Source organism: Vulpes vulpes, chromosome 10 (genome assembly GCF_048418805.1).
Source record: "Vulpes vulpes isolate BD-2025 chromosome 10, VulVul3, whole genome shotgun sequence".
Classification (NCBI taxonomy): domain Eukaryota; kingdom Metazoa; phylum Chordata; class Mammalia; order Carnivora; family Canidae; genus Vulpes; species Vulpes vulpes.
In genome coordinates this window covers 43,976,076-43,995,980 of record NC_132789.1, presented here as the reverse complement: position 1 = coordinate 43,995,980, position 19,905 = coordinate 43,976,076, and the positions used below count along the sequence as shown (strand labels likewise).

Sequence of the window (19,905 nt, the reverse complement as noted above, 5' to 3'; positions counted from 1 at the left end):
AGGGTCACCCTGGGACAGGAGAGTGGGGATCTGGGGACCCCTGGTGGCCCAAGGCTGCAGAGCAACACCTCTCTGAGGTCCACCTAGCGGGTGCCAAGCCCAAAGGCCACCAGCAGGGCCCCTAGGGCCCCAGATCTCCACTGCCAGCAGGCTGCTGACCCCAGCGTTCAGCCCGTCCTATAAAGGCAGCAGACCTGCCCCTCCTGCAGGTGTGCAGTACGTGGGGAGCGGGGCGCGGCCTAGCCTGGGGGGCTGTCCCCCCCCTCAGAGCTGTAGTAAAAGTAGAGGCCTATACAATCCACAGTGATTCCAGCGGTGGGGGGGGGGGGGGGGGCGAGGTTAGGTTGCTGGGACTTGTGTGTTGGGCTCCTTCGGGAGAGATGACGAGGTGATGTTCCAAACAGCTCCGTGGTCCGCAGCCCCTCCCTTCCCTCAGCATCTGCGTGCACATCACACAATTGTGGGGCTGTCACTGGGAAAAATCACCAAGGGGGCCTTGTTTCCACAGCTTGCCCACTCTGGTGCGGCCTGTGCTGAACTCCGGGAAAGGAAGTATCTAACACCTCATACCGTACAAACGGCTGCTGGGCCGCCGGAAAGTAGGTGTGGAGCTAGAAGAGGAAGGGTGAGATCCCCCCACCCACCGGAGAAGGAAAGGGTGGCGCCGCTCACTTTTTCCGTGGAGCCTGGATACCACACGGTGCTCCCGCAACTGGGCCCCGGCATCCGTTCCCTTAATTTCCTTCATTCACTCCTGCTCTGGTGTGATTGGACCCAGCCCCATGATGGGTGCTAAGGATACAGTTGACCAAAGGGGGTACCTGCCCTAAGGCCTCAAATTGTACCTGGAGTGGAAGGTAAAGAGGCTCAGAGAAGGACAGGATTCCCGTGGGCATGTCCCTATACTTGGGAACACAAAGGTGACCTTTCCCTATCCTTTAGTGGCCTAACCCAGCTGGAGGAGGCAGGTTGTGTGCAAACTGCCTCTATTTGGGTGTCCCAGACCCCAGTCCTAACCTATACAACCCCGACACCCCCCGCATCTATAATGACTCTCCTCACCTCTGGCCTGTGCTCTAACCCTGAGAAGAGCCTGGGGACCCCATCCCCCACCCCAAAAACCTGAGTATCTGGACCTCAAAGGTCTAGACTGTCTCCAAGAACAATGCTACCAATATGGTCTGACAACCTCTGATCCGTCCCTTGAAAAGCTATCCTGAGGTCTTTTTTTCAAGATTTATTTGGGGGCGGGGGTGGGGGGAGCAGAGGGAGACGGACAAACAGATGGCACTGAGCACAAAACAAAGCCCAACATGGGGCTTGATTTCATGACCCTGAAATCATGACCCAAGCCAAGCCAAGAGTCCAAAGTTCAACCGAGCTGCCCGGGTGCCCGAAAAGCATTCCTAAATTCCGTTAAGGCTGGGAGAGTGGGCTGCAGCACTGCTCCCCTCCTCCCTCAGTGCCAGCTGGGCATCAGGACTAAGAACGTGGGCTTGGTGCCCTAGATTCTCCACCTAATGGCTCAATGACCTCGGGCAATTTGCAGTCTTCTAAAAGTGCAATCACTGTGAATAATGGAATTATTGTGGATTAAGTAAAGTGTTAATATGACATGCGGTAAGCACTCAATAGATCGTACCCAACATCACAGGGTTTAACTTTCCTCTGACTTCCTGTCTCTAGACACTACCCTACTTCTTAGGTTTTTTTTTTTCTCTAAAGATTTGAGAGAGAGAAGGGGAGAGTGTGAGCACATGTGTGCACATAAGCAGGAGGGACAGGGGGAGAAAGAGAGAACCCCAAGCCGACTCCCCACCGAGCAGGGACTCCACTGCACGGCGGGGAGCCCAAAACTGGGCTTGATCTCACAACCCCAAGATTGAGACCTGAGCCAAAATCAAGAGCTGGAGCCTGAATCGACTGAAGCACTCAGGTACCCCCTTAGCTCTTCTTTATAAAGAGCAAAAAGTCTTTGAAAGAAAAATTGGGGGCAGCTCGGGTGACTCAGTGATTGTGCCTGCCTTCGGCCCAGGGTGTGATCGGGGATCAAGTCCCACATCGGCTCCCTGCGTGGAGCCTGCTTCTCCCTCTGCCTGTGTCTCTGCCTCTTTCTGTGTCTCTTATGGATAAATAAAATCTTTTATAAAAAGAAGAAAAATTGGGTACCCTTAGTCTTTATTTATTCTCTCAAACCTTCTCCAACCTGGCTTTCATTTTCATTATTTTTAAGTAAACTCTACCCATACAGGGGGCTTGAACTCACGCCCCTGAGGTCAAGAGTCGCATGCTCTACCGACTGAGCCAGCAAGGAGCCCCTCTCCTTTCTTCTGACTCAGTAGCCAAGAGCTTAAGATAGTCCATTTTAGGTCTATCTAGGATAATGGTCTGCTTCTAGATTTTACTAGACAGTAGACCCAAAAATGACTTTGAAGGGGTATTTGCACCTAGGTTTCCCAGACTCTGGTCTGGGGGGAGGAGCCATTCTGAGACCAAGTAAAAGTAAGTCAGGACACAGGAACTCAGTTGGTCTCCTCACTTCACTGCAACAAAATTCCGGAAAGAAAACAGGACACACTTAGGATTTCACTCAAGAATGTGTCTTTATTGAAGAAACTGTAAGAAAAAAAGGATGGACCCTCTGTAAAAAGAGGAGATGTCGCCTCCAAACAGCAGGGAGGAACGAGACCTGTGTGGCTTCCCAGTAGTCAGTGTTCCCGGCACGAGACTCCTCCTTCCGGGCAAGCACGAGTGTCACTACAACCAGCAATTCCTATCCACCCCATCGGCCTCTCCTCCCCCGTCCCACAACCCTGGATTCTCCACAGCCATTCACCAATGGTTTCCCGAAGGCCCAGGAAAAGACGGGGGAGGCTTGCCTCTGAATGGGGTCAAAACGGGTTTTGATTTGGAAAATTCAAAGAGGAATGTAAAACGGTTGAGCTCTTTCTAGTCCAACCAAACATGGCCTCATCCAGCCCCTCTGAAGGAAACTAGAGCAAAGAGTTTCCCTCCTGAATGTGTACGCTTGCGGGGTAAACAGACTATCTCAGCCTGGAGAATGGAAACAGTTAGAAGAATATGTAACAACCGTGTTAGAGAGTCACTCAGTTCCTAAGGGCAGAGGGAGCTCTGAGACTTCGGATTCCAAGCAGTGCTCAGTGCTCCTGCTGGCTCCCCTCCAGTCCTGGGGACGGTCACTCCTCTCCAGCTGGGAGATTGTCCTCAATTCGCCTGATGAACCTCATGCGGATTTCTGTCACACCGTCTCCTTTCAGGGTGTCCTGGACAAACCTGGCCTCCACGGCCATCTGGACCTGGGGGACAGTGGGAAAATAAAGGGGCAGCTGCCTAGCCACAGGCTCTGGGAACCACGGGGGACGAGGCTCTAACTGACTCATCCGCAGCAGTCCCAACGAGGGCGCTGCTCTCCGGCAAGAACAAGACTGCCAATTCCAATGCTCCCTTGTAGAAAGCAGTGGCCCTGGCCCTAAGGACGGATTGAGCAAAGAACCACCACAGGTGAGACTGGCGCCACATGAGCCAACCTGGGAACGGACGGTCCTGGGCTTTGGGGGCTGACGGCACCACCGTCAGGGAGGGTCATCACCACAGAGAGGCATCCAACTTGGAACCTGTGCTCAGCAGCATCACATCTCAGGCAGCCAAGTGCTGAGGTGAGCCAGGGCCTTTCTTCTCTCTCTCTCTCTCTCTCTCTCTCTCTCTCTCATTCATTCAAACATTTACCAAGCCCCTACTGCACCTCGGGTGTGCCAGAAGGGAAAGAGCTGCACTCACCATCTCCAAGGCTCCCCGCAACACCCCACACAAGAGATTGGAATAAATAAGGGATGAGTGGTTATCAGGAAGTTCCACAAAGTCCACCAAGGGGTTATTTTCCAAAATGAGGGAGAATTCGTCACCAGCTGGGCTCCAATTGGTGATGCTTGGAGTGATGCCCAAGTACATCTTGAACGCCACCTGTCAGGGGACACACAACAGCACCGTGGGGGAAGGGCAGCAGGGGCTGCACAGCAGGGAAGCTGCTGGGCCTGGTGAAGGAGAGTTAGGTGGCTCGGGAACAAAACTGTAGCCTCTGCAAACACCGGGGCTTTAGGTATTCAGGGCAAAAAAGGAAAAGCATCTTTGCATAATTCCACAGCCCGCTCCTTCAAGGCCTCATACAATCAGGGAACGCATTGACCACCTCCACTTCTGACGGGGCTGGCTTCCCAGAACCACCATATGGGGGCCCAGCCCACTGCCCTGTCCTCTGTGCTATCCTGAACCCTTCTTGAAAGCAAATACAGGTCACTGCGGCACAATTAGTCTGAAGACACCCTTCCCTCTATCCACCCTCCCAGTAACAAATCTTCACAGAGCTAAAGCTCTCTTCACTGTCAGCCCTCTCTATGATTTGGGCCAGCTTGCTCTACAACAGAAAGAATCAACCTTTAGGTGCCAGACGCCACAAACCTAGAGGCGTTTTATCATTTATTATTAAGTCTACAAAATGTAACACTACTATTATCAATAGCGACCATTTCCTACAAGCACACTACGTGAAGTGCATTCATTCCACCCGAGAGCTCATGCTTATTATTTCATTGACTCCTTACAACCACCCTGTGAGGTAGCTCCTAGTTTCTTTTAAAGATGAGGTAAGTGGTAATTAGAAAGGTTAAAAGTAACTTACCCTTAACTAGAAAGGACTGGAGCCAGAATATGAAGCCAGGTTTGTCTGAGTCCAAAGTCTGTATTCTTTACCCCATGCTACCCTACTACATCTTCGCAGTCGAGATCTGTCTTTGACTTCACGGGGGCTTTCATCCACCTGGATGATCCCAACCACTCTTCCCTCTTCATAATCTGTGCTATTCCCAAACCACCAGGAAGGCTTGTTTGGCCCAGACAGCTGCCTGACTAGTCTTTCGGAATACTAAGGGCCCCTCTAAGGGAGATGGAGAGAGTGGTAAGTAGTGCCTCCCAGTGACACATCCTTCAGCATAGCCAGGTGGCCCAGGATAATGACCTTGGCGATGACATCTGCAGTTTCCCGAAAGTCATGGCACCTCCCAACATTGGACCGTGCCAAGAAATCTTCAATCAGTCGGACTCCAATGTTATAGCCCCTGGGAGGAAAATGAGAGAAGAGACCATATCATGGAGTGTGAACGTCTTATGTCTGAATGTAAGGCTGCTGGTGGTACAGGGAAAATCAGGGACAATTCTAAAACATCTCAATAAATGAGCTGAGTGGAAACTATGTCGAAAATGTAGCTTACAAAAGAGGACCCCATTCTGGGCTCTAAAGGACCTTGGAGACTGTGCCCTGGGGAGCCCCATTCTTGTCTTTCCTGCAGAGGAGCTTACTCACATTTTGTCCAGCTGTTTATTCACATCTTCATCATTTTCATAGTCCTTGCACAGCTGTGTGACCAGAGCCCCGTAGGTGAGGGTGAAGAGCTCAGAGCTCTAAAAGAGATTCAAAAGGCAGTTAGGAACAAGAAGCGCAAGAAAAAGTTTAATGAGTCTAGGTCAGCCTCAGCACAGCTGTCCAGATTCCAAGGAAGGTCATCTGTGTCCACTGGGAAAGAATATCACTCCGTAGGGTGGCCAAGGAGGGCAGCCCCCCATGGTCAAGGTGGCAGGGCTTCAGTCATGAAGCCAAAGTCCAAGAACGGGTTATAAGAGGAAGGCAGCCATGCTAGCCACTATACCACCAATGCTCAAGAACAGGTTGTAAAAGGCACTTCGCACATGGAGCAATCACTCTTCCAACACATCAAGGTGGGTTTCTGCTAACCCCGGACCCCCCCATAGCCGCCATCCACTGGATACCATGAAAGACAGACCTGGAGAAGACATTTACAGATTAGCTTTTTGGACCCATGGCTTCTCCACACCCAAGCATGTCTGCAGCGTCAGGGCCGAGAGTTCAACAGCACTCCCAGTGCCCTACCCAGGAGAGCAGAGGACCCGGCGGCCTGGTCTGTGGGGAGGAAAGAAGTCCTAGAGTCCACTGCACTGACAATGCCCCTCCTAAGTCCCCAGCATAAGGAAAAGTAATGTTCTTCTTGACACAGAGCGAAAATGTTTCCAGGAAAGGAGTAACTCTGAAAGGAAGCCAATTTTTTGTGTACCTGAAATACAATACTGATCTGGACTGGTTTCTATTATGATCACAGTTAAAATCACAGTCTTCTCAGATAAAGGCTCCTGTCACCTACCGGCCAAGAAACAGGGGTGTGGAAGTTGACAGGATGACTGATACCAAGACTGCAGAATGAAGGCATGAAGTGTGGGGCAAGGCACCATCAGAGCCAAGTAAAGGGAGAAACATGCTATCAGCACATCGGGACCAATACATTTGCATGGAAGTAATCACTCAGCCACTTCCTCCTTGTCACACTTGGAGCAGAGCACTGTTCTGTCCTCAAGTTTTCTGGAGAGCAAAGTCCAAATAATGTTGAGGCCCAGGCTCACAGCGTGTCAGTGCCCCTCACCTCATCCCCAAGCCCTGGTGACGAGGTCGCTGCTAGAATAGTACTGGAAGTGCCTTTGCTTACACACTACGTTCTATTTTTCATGATCTCATTTTCCATCCCACAAGAATTCTGTAAAGCAGAAAGGGCAGGAATTAATCTCATTTTACAGGTGAGGAAATACAGACTCAACTGGTTAAATAATATGCCCAAGGACCAACAACTAATTATTGACAAAAGTAATTTTGGGAGACAAAAGCCAAGAATTCCTAAGCCAGTGTTCATTTTATCCTCTGTTCCCTACAAGTGCAATATTAATAACCCCCCCCCCCAAAAAAAAAACAAAAACAAAACCACAACAACCAGCAACAAAAAACTTAGCTGTACTAGGAAGTCAAAGAGAATCAGTTTTAGAATCAGGAAACTTTTTGAACTGAGCTAAAACAGTCAGATCAGGGTGTCTCCAAAAGACCATTTACCAAATATGGCAATTAAGGGGAAGCTATTAAGGAGCACAATGATTTTTTAGTAAAGTTAAGGGTTTGGCACTAGAATGGCTTAGACGTGAATGGATGGAGACAATCCAGCAGTTACCAGTCTACAGAGTTGGCACCACTGCATTCAATCAGGAGAGCTTTCCTTCCGTTATTAACGAGCCCTTGGATGGCAATTCCAACAGCCTCAACCCACCATAATGCCATGTAACAGATATACTGCAATGTTATCGAGAACTTACACATGCAGCAGCCCCCAGTTTACCAATAACGAAAATCAAGGTTCTAGACAGATCTATCCATGGTCACAGTATCAATATGCCTGGGATCTGGAATGGGATTCCTGGCCCAGGCTCTCCAGACTCTCTCCTATTTTGCAAGTCTGTTTCTGTCTCTGATTATGAACCAAGCCTACTTGAAACAATGCGCAATGCAAATATGTAACTTAAGATCTTTATACTTAATATATATTTTTAAAGGTTTTATTTATTCATGAGAGACAGAGACACAGGTAGAGGCAGATGCAGGCTCCCTTCAGGGAGCCCCAAGTGGGACTCAATCCTGGGGCTCCGGGATCACGCCCCTGGGCCAAAGGCAGATGTTTAACCACTGAACCACCCAGGCGTCCTGATCTTTATACTTTAAAAATAGGAGTGGGACTGTGGTATAGAAAAGTTATTTACTCAAAGTTTACCATGTTCCAGGGACTATCTAATAGGAGAGAAACAGATAATAATTTGAATGTAAGGCTTGTCAGATGATAATAAGAGCTATGGAAAAAAAAAAAAAAAACATGCACAGACAGAAATCAGGGGGTATTTACATTCATATATATATCCCGTCACCTGGGATGACGACCTGAGCCAAAGGCAGGTGCTCAACCACTGAGCCCCCCAGGTGCCCAAGAGATCAATTTTAAATTGGATACTCAAAGAAGACCCAATAAGGTGATATTTGTGTGAAGACTTGAAGGAGGTAAGGATAAGCCATGAAGATTTCCAGGTGAAGAGATCCTGCAAAGCAAGTGTAAAGGCACTGATGTGGGAGTATGTCTGCCATGGCTGAGAAACAGCTAAGAGACCAGTGTGACTTGAGAGGAGTGAACAAAAAAGAAAGCAGAAGAGGAAGACAAGTTACTGTTGACCTGGGTTTTCAGTCCGTGTGACCCTTACAACAAAAAGTTCCACGAGACCTTAAAGGCCAGCTCATTCAACGAATGCGGTTTCTTCACTGCACATAATAACTACATTCTCCCTCCCAGAAAAACACAGGAATCTCTTCTGCAACATTCCTACTTTCAGGTGCTTTAATTATGTTTAATCATAATGGCCATAAACATTTATAAAACCTTCAGAATGCCTTCACAGATAGTTTCTCATTGACCCTAATCACAACCATGAGAGGTCAGGAGAACAAACAATATTTATCCCCATTTTACAGGTGAAAGGTTAGGTAACTAAAACTCAGTCTTCTTCTTCTTCTTTTTTTTTTTTTTTAAAGATTTATTTATTTATGATAGAGAGAGAGGCAAAGACACAGGAGGAGGGAGAAGCAGGCTCCATGCCAGGAGCCCGATGCGGGACTCGATCCCGGGACTCCAGGATCACGCCCTAGGCCAAAGGCAGGCGCTAAACCACTGAGCCACCCAGGGATCCCCCAAGACTCAGTCTTCTTATAGTTGAGCACCACCCTAAAAAAAGTTGTGATCTAGGCCATCATTTAATATCTTGGATTAATTTTTTCCCATCTATGTAATGGTGACAATATTATCTGTCCTTGAGAGTTCCTGTGAGATCCTAATGAGATACTGTTTGTAGGGCACCTGCTATACAACACCTACACAAGAAGTAGATATTGTTATTTTTTTTTTAAGATTTATTTATTTATTTATGATAGACATAGAGAGAGGGGCAGAGACAGGAGGAGGGAGAAGCCGGCTCCATGCTGGGAGCCTGACGTGGGACTCAATCCCGGGACTCCAGGATCGCGCCCTGGGCCAAAGGCAGGCGCTAAACCACTGAGCCACCCAGGGATCCCCAGATATTATTTTTATTTTACTCATTTATTTTTTAGGGGGGGGATAGGGGCAGAGGGAGAAGGAGAGGATCTTAAGCAGCTGTGGAGCCTGAAGCTGGGCTCAGTCTCATGACCCTGAGATCATGACCTGAGCCAAAATTACAAGCCAGATGCTTAACCAAGTGAGCCACCCATGCACCTGTTATTTTTATTCTTTTTTTTTTTTTAAGATTTTATTTATTTATTCATGATAGACAGAGAGAGAGAGAGAGAGAGACAGGCAGAGGGAGAAGCAGGCTCCATGCCCGGAGCCTGACGCGGGACTCGATCCCGGGACTCCAGGATCACGCCCTGGGCCAAAGGCAGGCGCCGAACTGCTGAGCCACCCAGGGATCCCCTGTTATTTTTATTCTTACACTAGTTCTCTGTGGTGTGGTATCAGAGAGTACCCCGAGCCGGGTTCAAGGAGGGAGATTTTAAATCAACATAAAGAACTCCGTAACAACTTGTAAGACATACAGAAAGAATACTGGGTTTGTAGTCAGAAGACCTGATTCTGAATCTGGATTGCCACTGACTAGCCGTGAGACTTTACTTAAGTCACTTCACTTTGCATAATCTCAATCTCCTCACTCAAAAATGGCGACAGTAAAATCCGTCACGCTGATTATAGGATTGTTGGGAGGCTCTGAGAATAATGCACTTAAATATTCTCTTCAGAACAACCACAGGAGTGGTTTCATACTGGAATAGGTGATCTGATCTCCCAGTCCTACAGGCACAACCTGAGCAGAACAAGTTAAGCCAAGCCGTACTTCAGGTGAGCTATGGCACTTGGTGGTTTTCAAAAGGCTTTTCAATTAGTGCCCCAGACAAACAACAAATCTCCTTAAGGGGACTGATCTTTGGAGCTAATGCTCCAAGAGTCGCATTCACTATTTTTACCAACACAAGTAACTCAGTATGACTCCCCCAACAGCTGGGAATGAAGGTCAGTTACAGGACGGAGTCCATCCCTGTCTCAGCCTCCAGCCTCCTGTCAGGGAGACTCTGAGTGCTGCTATGAAAGTAGTATCTCACCTGAGCACTGGGAAAGAGAGCCGCTGGGGTTGGGTTACTAGTAACATGACACAAAATAAGGGAAGGTTTGATTGTCCACGGAATTCAGGAACCAAACACTATACAGACCCATAAAGGCTAATAACTTTACTAACAAAGATGCCTGCATGGGGATCCCTGGGTGGCGCAGCGGTTTGGCGCCTGCCTTTGGCCCAGGGCGCGATCCTGGAGACCCGGGATCGAATCCCACGTCAGGCTCCCGGTACATGGAGCCTGCTTCTCCCTCCGCCTGTGTCTCTGCCTCTCTCTCTCTCTCTCTATAACTATCATAAAAAAAAAAAAAAAAAAAAAAAAAGATGCCTGCTGACTTTCACCGAGTGCCAACTACGTAACATGCACCATCACACTGCTAGCTTTTCATGCATTATCTCAATTCTTAGAAAAACCCCATGAGAGATACTATTACTACATTTTCTAACTTATTCTTTAAAGGTTATATTTATTTATTCATTCATGAGAAATACACAGAGAGAGAGAGAGAGAGAGGCAGAGACACCGGCAGAGGGAGAAGCAGGCTCCATGCAGGGAGCCCGACCTGGGACTCGATCCCGGGTCTCCAGGGTCACGCCCTGGGCTGAAGGCGGCGCTAAACTGCTGAGCCACTCGGGCTGCCCTAACTTATTTTTTTTAAAACGGTGGAATTGATGCTTATGACAATCAGGACACTCGCCCAAAGTAACAAGGCAAGTAAGCAGTTAAGCTGGGACTCCAGGCCAGACAGCACTATGCCGCTGTGCTGTATACTCTTCTGCCTCATACAATGTGCTTCTCAAGGTTAAGGACTAGGCCTGCATCTCTCAGAGCACCTAGACAGACCTACACATACAGTCAGGGCTCAGGGAAAGTCTGCCAGATATGTGGGCTATTTCTGTTCGCCCAGACTAAAAGCAGAGGTGTAGCTCCTTGGGCATATTAATCATTTAAGTCTTGGAATGTTTAAGTGGGAACACAGCAATCAGCAGAAGGTAGGGCCAAAGGGAAAAAGGGATGCTAGAGGGGGAGACTTCCTGGCAGGAGAAGAGCAGGTCAAAACTAGGTGGCCACAAAGAGGATCATGTGACAAGCCTTAAGCAGGCGCCAGCAGGGAGTGAATGAGGATGCACCAAACCTTCATGTCACTCTTTCACTAAATATCGATTGCCTAGTGCCAAGCATCACTCTAGATGCTAGGAATAGAGCAGTGAACAAAACAAATCCCTCTTCTGGTGGTTACATTCTCATGGGGGAGACTGAAATAAACAAGTATGTAATTCGTAATGAAACAGCGCTATGAAGAAAAACAGTAGGGAAAACTAGTCACGGTAGTCAGGGAAGGCCTCTCAGAGAAGGTGACATCTGAGTAACTATGAATGAGTGGGGAGTAACTAGATGAGGATTAGGGTCACTCACTGGGGGAAGGAAGGATTTTTTTTTTTTTAAGTAGGCTCCATGCCCAATGTGGGGCTTGAACTCAAAACCCCTGAGAATCCCATGGACCCTGAGATTTAGAGTCGCATGCTCCAGGCAGCCCTGGTGGCTCAGCGGTTTAGCGCCACCTTCGGTCCAGGGCCTGATCCTGGAGACCTGGGATCGAGTCCCATGTCAGGCTTCCTGCATGGAGCCTGCTTCTCCCTCTGCCTGTGTCTCTGCCTCTTTCTCTCTCTCTGTGTCTCTCATGAATAAATAAATAAAATCTTAAAAAAAAAAAAAAAAAAAAGAGTCGCATGCTCCATGGACTGAACTAGCCCAGCCAGGCACCCCTGGGGGGAAGAACTCTCTAAGCAGAGACTCTGGGAGTTGCAAAAGCCTTGAGATGAGGGTGCTGCTGTCTTTCCCTATTTCTCCCACTCACCAGAGCTAAGTGAACACCGGGGGTCAAGGGTGGAACCTGGGGGTTTCTGCTTCAAACAGTATTAAACATTTCAGGAAAAAAAAATACCAGAGTAAGATATGAAAATTTAGCATGAAGACCTCTCATATCTGCTCCTATCTTAGGAAAAGGAGAAAGAAACTTTTACTATGCCCCATACATTGTACACTGCTATGTCACTTAATCCTAAGCAGGCATTATTATGTCCAATTTATAGATAAGGAAATTGAGGACCAATCAAGACATAATTCCAACAAAGTCCATGCTTTTTTCCCTATCTAACTCTGTTTTCTAACAAAATATAACTTTCTTCTTTTAAATTTCTGGTATTTCCTCCAAAACAGGAGAGCTTTTTTTGTTTTTTTTTTTTAAGATTTTACTTATTTATTCATGAGAGAGAGAGAGAGAGAGGCAGGCAGAGACACAGGCAGAGGGAGAAGCAAGCTCCATGCAGGGAGCCAGATGTGAGACTCGATCCCAGGTCTCCAGGATCACGCCCTGGGCTGAAGGGGGCACTCAACTGCTGAGCCACCCAGAGATCCCCTAAGATTTTTAAGTAATCTCTGCATCCATGTGGGGCTTGAACTCACAACCCCGAGATCAGGAGCTGCTTGCTCCTCAGACTGAGCCAGTCAGGTGCCCCCTAAACAGAAGCTCTTAAGCTGTGATCCATGTAGGATCTCCAGGGAGCCCACAAATCCCCCCCACCCCCCTGGAAATGGAAGTCAACGTCTGTGTATACGTTTGTCAATCTAATATTTCTGGGGAGACGATCCATAGGTAGCAACTTCTCAAAAGGGGTCGGAGAGAAAACCAATACTACCCTGGAGCATCAGGGCCTCCTGGAGCCCATTTTTGGTGCAATTCCTGCTATAAGATGCCAAGGTGGGAGGGATGTTTAATCACCCTTCCAGAGTGGAGCATCAACAAAGGACCCCCGAATCGGGTCGGCTTCCCCAACCTGCAACCTTGGATATTTACTTTCTAAATCAGAAAACAAAGACAGCATGGGGAATTTTGGAGGAGGTCAGAACGGGGCAAAGAAGGATGGCTCCGGGGTTGAGTGTCTCCCTTCAGCCCAGGGCGTGATCCTGGAGTCCCGGGTTCCATCCCACATTAGGCTCCCTGCATGGAGGCTGCTTCTCCCTCTGCCTGTGACTCTGCCTCTCCGTGTCTCTGATGAATAAATACTTAAAAAAAAAAAAAAAAAAAAAAGGCAAAGAAACGGAACACCTGCCAAGAGGTCTTCACTCGGACATAAACGTCATCTGCGCTACTTTCCAGGCCCAGCTGCCACCTGCAGCCAACCTTTAGGCAACGACCCGGTGTCCCACTCTTCCCAGGGCAGGAAGGAAGCGCCCCCTCCCCCGCAGGGGCACCGCCACTTACTGCCTACCCTGGCCCACCTCTTACTCCTCCAAATCGGAAGTTCCTTTCGGGCAAGACCAGCATCTGGGCATCTCCAGCGATGCCTAAGGGGCCTAGCGGCTCTGAAGCCCTGGAGTTAGAGAGACTTGTGTTCCGAGGCTCCTTCTTCTCCCTAAGCTGCAAATGTGGGCAAGTTATGCAACCTGGCTGAGCCGTAGAACTGTGGTGACGCTGTCCACCTGAGAGTCACTTTGCGGATTAAAAAGGAGCTGCTACTTAAAAAAAAAAAAAAAAAAAAAGGAGCTGCTGTGCATCGAGTGCCGGGCCCGGTGCGGGGACCGCCGCCGCCGCCGCCGCCGCCGCCGGTGCAGCACCCAGCGGGCCGCAGGGCCCCGGGGAGGGGTCTCTGGGCGGCCCTGCCACCGGCCTCAGGCCTGCAACGCCCCCCGCCGAGACTCTGCCCCGCTGCCCCTCCGGCAGCCCCCTCCCCTCCTCCCCGCCCCCCCTGCGGGAGCCCTTCCCAGCCGCGCCCCTTCCCCAGAGCGCCCCAGTCCGCCTCGCCCGCCGAGTCACGCGCTCCCGGTTACCATTTTCTTGCTCTCGGTGCCGCGGTTCGCCTGCCTGGACATGGTGCCGGCCGCCGTCCCCCGCCTCGCCGCAGACCCGCTCGGCGACCCGTCCCAACACCGCGCGGCCCCTCAGCCTCCGGGACTGACCGGCAGCAGCTTAGCGCGCCTGCGCGGCCCGCCGCGGAGCACCACGGGACTCGCGGTCTGGCCTACGGGGGTAATTCCCGCCCCTCACACGTCGGACTACAGCACCCAGCCTTCCCCACCGGCGGCACCGCTGGACTACAACTCCCAGGGTGCTTCGCGCGCGGGTCCGCGTGAGTTCCCGGCTCCCGCCGGGGCTGCGCCCTGGCCGCTGGGTGGCGTCCGGGGCTCGCGGTGATCCCGTCCCGCCCGCACGCTTCCTTCCCCTTCCGCCCACAACCCTCATCCTCGCAGATGCTCCGCCAATTCCTCTCTCGCGGGCTTGCTCTTGGAAAGTCCCCCTTTCGAACTAGCTGCTTCCGCTATTGCTGCACTTCAGAGCCAGAAGCTCCCAGGATGTGCTAGGACAGTAGCTAGGGCTCATTCTCGAATCTGGCTTTTTTTTATTTTTTATTTTTTATTTTTTTTACTGCAAAAATACTTAACGACAAGCTCCTCTGTGCCAAGCATTTCACTAGTGGCTTTCTTATCACACTGTCGTCTGTCCCCCAGCTACAAAGGCAGCCAGTACCTGGCACCCTACCACTGTGGCCTCAGGATGGGACATCTAGTCGGTTGCCTAAAACTCAGGCCACTTTGCCCCCTCCTTCCCCAAGAACAGCTACCCTGCCTGCTCTCTGGAAAAGAAAGATCACCAACGTCGGTAACAGCCAATCCTGGATTTTAATCTCAGCTTTGCCATTTTAGGCAAGTCCCTGGACCTCCCCCAGTTGTTGTGAAGATTGGTGAGACACGAGTGCACTGCAATTGGCCGCAGAGTGTGTCTCCCTTTCTTCCAGCTACTCTGTAAAAACAGCCCAACAAACAGGTCCCAGAGACACCAGGGGGTGTGCTGGCCACAGCCTCACCCGTCACCAGGGGGAAGTCCTGCAGTCCCTGACCATAGCTCTTCCGTTTCAGCTCCAGCCGTCCCCTCTGGCTGGTCAACCGTAAGAGGCCCGCCTGGGAGTGCCCGAGCATCCTCCCCTCCCTTGAGCCTGGAAGCCTGACTTGTAAGCAGCTGCATTCTAGCCCCTAGCCTTCACCATGACGACCAGCCTAGCCCGGGAGCCAGCCCGGCTGGGGGAGTCTGGGGGTGGGGGGAGCCCAGGCTGCCCCAGCTTAAAGCCAGTTCTCAAGATTTCCCCCAGTCTCTCCGTCAGGGTGCAGGACCCATGGTTAGTATACCCTTCTCCGGGTGACACAGACATTTCGGGGCCTCCCTAGAGGCAGTGACCTTTGACTCCTCCTCCGTCCAGGGTCAATGCCTTGGCTGAGAGTGCTGGGAAGGAACAGGCCGGCTGGCTGGGGTGGGGGAAGGAAGCAAGGGCCGGCTAGCACCCCTGAGGCCCCACACGGCCTGGGAAGGACCTCCCGAATTCCCAGGAGAGAGGACAGCTGAGGTGAAAGCTGCAGTTGGCTGGCCTGTCTTTCGGTCTGGGCTCCTCCCTGCCGGCTGCCCTTGGCTGCCCACAGAAACCTGAGTCACAGTCAGGGCCAGCCGCCCGACCCCACCCAGCCTGCTGTCAGGCAGGGTGGTTCTGGAGAAGCTGGAGGTGGAGCCTCTCCCTACCCATCTTCAACCTCTGAGATTCTTCCTCTGTCCGCCTATGATTGTTCCTTTTGGAGTCTTTTTTGTTGGGACTCCTTCTTGCATCACAAGTTGTGAATCAAGGACAGGGGTGGAGTCCATTTCAAGCTGACTTATAGGGTCTCCTCCTTGCTCAGATGGGAACCTAAAGCTCCTTAGACCGATGCTCCAGGGGTTCTCAGTAAGGCTTCCGTCATCCCCAAATCCCAGTCCCTCTCCACCCCTGCTCAGGGCCAGGACATTTAGGAACACTTAGGCACCCCTTCCCATCCTTCTCTCCTTCTCTCTAGAAACGAATGCAGCAGGGACGCCTGGGTGGCTCAGCGATTGCATGAGGGTCTGCCTTCAGCCCAGGGCGTGATCCTGGAGTCCCGGGATCAAATCCCACATCGGCCTCCCTGCATGGAGTCTGCTTCCCCCTCTGCCTCTCTCTCTCTCAAATAAATAAATAAATAAATAAATAAATAAATAAATAAATAAATGTATGTTTGTAAAAAAAAAAAAAAAAGAAAGAAAGAAAAAAGAATGCAGCAGGGACAGCTTCCCATTCCTAGCAGGGGCTCTAGACAAAGACCCCTCCCAAAAATCCAAAGCATTGAGCCTATTTGGTCCTGGATCTGCGTTCCTCCCCCCCTCCAACTGTCCCTGTTCCTTGTCTCCCCAAGCTGGAGGGAGGGAGGCCTTATTTGCAGCTGGTGTCACCACCGCCCTTGAAGACATTCTCCACTCTCAGCCCCAGGGAGTGGGCCTGGAGGGCTCCCCAGGAGAGCAGTGTGGGTTAGAGACCCATTCACAGTGCAGCGCCTGGGGGGCAGGGTAGGAGCGGGAGGCTGGTGTCTATTCTGCCTGCTGCCCCCACAGGGGCCCTCCCACTTCCTACTTTGGAAGTGTGGCGGCAGCCTCCAGGGCCTTGGTCTGATTCATAACTCAGATCTCTGTCTGTCTCCTGGTGATTTCCCTCACCTCTCCATCAGGTTCATCCTGGACCCTGGCTCACCAAACCTAGGTTGTGAATGCTCTTGCTCCTGCTCCCCACCCTGCCCAGGGGGATCAGAAAGGGGACATATTTCTGATCCCTGTTCAGTGACCTGCCCTCAGCCCTGGCCCAGCCTCATGGTGAGAGGAACAGCTCATTCATGCCTGTTTCCGAGGAGGAGGGGACTGCCCTGGGCGGCTGGGGGGGCACAGGGGAGCTGAGAGTTCCCTGCCCCTGACCAAAGAGGGCAGGGCATCCTGTTGGGGCTTGCGGTTGGTCCCTGATGTGACAAGTGTCTCGCTTGTCCGATATTCAGGGGGCCATGTGAGGTGACCACACACGGTCACCCAGGCCCGAACCCAGAGACACATACACACTCTAAACCTTCTCCGAGCGTGGGATCTACCAGGGATCCTGGTCAGTCAGGGCACAGAAGGAAAGGAGCCAACTCCATCTGTCCATCTGTTTGTTTCAACTTAATCAATCATAGGACGCTGCTCTCCTGGCTGCCCCTCTGCCATCCTCCCCAGACTCTCTCTGGACTTCTCAGTTGTACAGAAAGCCTGGGGCTTCCAAGAGAACTGTCCGTCAAGTTGGCTAACTCCCAGATGCCTTGTTGTCCCCACCACTAGCGTCGTGTGGGGGTATAGATGCCTCCACTCTCAGTCTAGGGAACAGTTCCTCTGTGTTGGCACCGTTGACGTTTTGGGCCTAATGATTCTTTGCTCTGAGCTTTATAGGATGTTAACAGCATCTCTGATGTCCAAGCACTAGATGCCAGGGACCCCCCCACCCAGTTGTGACAACCAAAATTGCCTCTCCCAACGTTGCCAAGTGTCCTCTCTGGGGGCAAAACTGCATCTGGCCGAGAACTGCTGACTTAGGCTAATCCCACGCTGTCTTTGCAATGACTCCTCCAAGTCAATCCCAGATCATTAGACACAGTAGAGAATTTCTAGTTCTAACGCACTGCTCACCCCTCCCCTTCACGACTCCCCACGATCAAGGTCATGCAGATCATGTCAGCTGGCATTCAGATCTTCCTATAGAGACCATCCCTGGCCTGTCTTTTCATTTTTAGCTACCATCTATTTTCCCCTCCACTCTTGTTGAGGTCTAGCCCATGAAGGTATCTCACTGTTTCCACCCAGGGTCTTCATCCTTGTAGTCATCTCAAGATCACAGGGGTGAGGGGTGGTGGAAGAAGAACTATCCCAGAGGGCTCTCCCCCTTTTGGTGTTTGTTTTTTTTTTTTTTAAGATTTTATTTGTTAATTTGGGAGGGAGGGAGAGAGCGAGAGAGAGAGAGAGAGAGAGCAGAAGCAGGGAGAGAGACAGAGGGAGAGGGAGAAGCAAGACTCCCCACTGAGCAGAGAGCCGCACATGGGGCTCGATCCCAGCACCCTGGGATCATGACCTGAGCAGAAGACAGACATTTAATCATCTGAGCCACCTAGGCACCTGCTCCTGTTGGGTTCTTTTTTTTTTTTTTTTTTAATTTTTTATTTATTTATGATAGTCACAGAGAGAGAGAGAGAGGCAGAGACACAGGCGGAGGGAGAAGCAGGCTCCATGCACCGGGAGCCCGATGTGGGACTCGATCCCGGGTCTCCAGGATCGCGCCCTGGGCCAAAGGCAGGCGCCAAACCGCTGCGCCACCCAGGGATCCCCCCTGTTGGGTTCTGTTCATGAATTCTGAGTCTACACACTGCCTGGCTCAGGATAGTGAGGTTCAGCTCTGGAAAATGCAGGCCCTGAGCCCTCTGACCTCACAAAGCACAGTCCTGGACTCTGTCATCCACATGGCCCCTTCACCTTGCAGGTGGGATGGCTGACAACAAAGATTGGGGGGGGGGGTGTCTGTCCCTCCTCCTAATCTGCTTTTATCCTTAAAGCTCCATCATCATCACCACCACCACCACCATCATCATATTTATTACGTACTTACATGCCAGGCTCTGTGCTAAGCACTTCATCTGCATTGCCCCATTTAACTTTTACAGTGACCCCATGACACCTCATGGTACCATTGCTTTCCTGATTTTATAGGTGAGCAATTGGGGTTTCAGAAAAGGTAAGATACTAGCTTAAGATCAGCAGCTCCATTTGCAGGCTTTCCATCATCATCATTTTCTAATGATTCTGCCCAGAGGCAGCACGAATCCCTCCCCAGGCCCTTCCAAGAGAGTTCAGCACCACCACCACCCAACTCACTCCTTCTGGGGCAGGCTGCTTCTAGGTTGCCTGAGACCCAGACCCTTTTGTTCCCTCCCCTCCCCCTTGAAATGGCTGCTTTCTGGAGCTGTTCAAAGAAGACGCTAGTGCGAAAGAGGGCCAGGAGCCTAGCATCTCACTGGGCCTAATCTCTGGACAATGGAGACCAGAGAAATGACCTTCTAGAGGTCAGGACAAAGGGCAGGGAGGGGTGGCAGGGCCCAGCTGTGCCTCCTCTTTCCTCCCCTCGGTCAATCCCTGTAGCACCATCATCGATCCACCTTCCCAGCAAGCTTCCCCCCCATTCCCCCACCCCCACCCCCACCCCGGGCTGCCTAAGAGTCCAGACTTGGCTTGGGGCCCTACCTCCGCTGGCACTGACAAGGAGACTTGGGAAGCCAGACTACACTATGGGGAGGGAAGTCGGAAGGGGCTCGCTCTCTACTTGACAGGCCACAGGGAAGCAAAATCCTTCCGGGGACCTTGGAGGGGTCTCCCGACGAGGGTGGGGGGTTGAGGGAGGTGCAAGGCCAGGACCACCCGGTTTGGAGCTGGGAGGGACCCAGCAGATTAGAGACCTGGGTAAAGCATTGGCGCAGGTCTGTAATTACCCCGGAGGGGCAGGGAAGACACCCACCATGGAATGCTGGAGGAAGGGCGGCAGCAGCAAGGCTCCTGGGCTCTCCCGGGGCCAGCCATCACCCGGGGAGAGAAAGCAGAGCCCTTTTAGGGGTCTCCTTGGGGCCCTCCTCGCGCTCCCTCGAGCTCTCCCGGGCGCATTTGGTTTGCAGTGGGATTGGGAGAGGGTTTCGCTTTGCACCCAGCGCCGGAGCCCCCGGGTCCCAGGGTGGGATCGGGGGCTCCCGTGCCCGCTCCCCGCGGCTCCCCCCAGTCCTGGCGGCGGGTGAGTCACCCGAGCGCTCCCTACATAGCCTCCCGGCGCTGTGGCGCGTACCAACGCGCGGCCGCAGGGGGAGGCGGCGGGCCCGGCGGCCTCGGGGAGCCCCGGCGCCCCCCCCCGCCGCGGCCGCAGGGGAGGCGG

The 19,905-nt window shown here is 51.6% G+C and overlaps 1 protein-coding gene across 2 annotated transcripts; it reads right to left on the bottom strand.

The window, feature by feature from the left end:
* Positions 1 to 2,584: 2,584 nt before the first annotated feature.
* Positions 2,585 to 19,740, bottom strand: TRAPPC3 (trafficking protein particle complex subunit 3). Of its 2 annotated transcripts, none has more exons than XM_025991751.2 (5): positions 19,501 to 19,740; positions 5,378 to 5,475; positions 5,033 to 5,132; positions 3,799 to 3,981; positions 2,585 to 3,317 (listed from the first exon to the last, which is right to left on the bottom strand). In XM_025991751.2, the coding sequence occupies exons 1-5, from the start codon at positions 19,501 to 19,503 to the stop codon at positions 3,198 to 3,200; spliced, it is 504 nt and encodes a 167-aa protein (XP_025847536.1). In that variant the 5' UTR covers positions 19,504 to 19,740; the 3' UTR covers positions 2,585 to 3,197. The 2 variants fall into 2 exon arrangements, with proteins under 2 accessions (XP_025847536.1, XP_025847535.1); XM_025991750.2 differs by lacking the exon at positions 19,501 to 19,740 and adding an exon at positions 13,919 to 14,154.
* Between the last annotated feature and the right edge of the window lie 165 nt (positions 19,741 to 19,905).

What these genes read in the sequence shown, in the direction of transcription:
- TRAPPC3 (XM_025991750.2), bottom strand. Translation starts at nt 13,960, where the DNA reads ATGTCCAGGCAGGCGAACCGCGGCACCGAGAGCAAGAAAATG. An exon ending in GCACCGAGAGCAAGAAAATG is followed by an intron (nt 5,476 to 13,918) that starts GTAACCGGGAGC and finishes AATCTCTTTTAG; the next exon opens with AGCTCTGAGCTCTTCACCCT. An exon ending in CTGCAGATGTCATCGCCAAG is followed by an intron (nt 3,982 to 5,032) that starts GTCATTATCCTG and finishes GTCCCCTGACAG; the next exon opens with GTGGCGTTCAAGATGTACTT.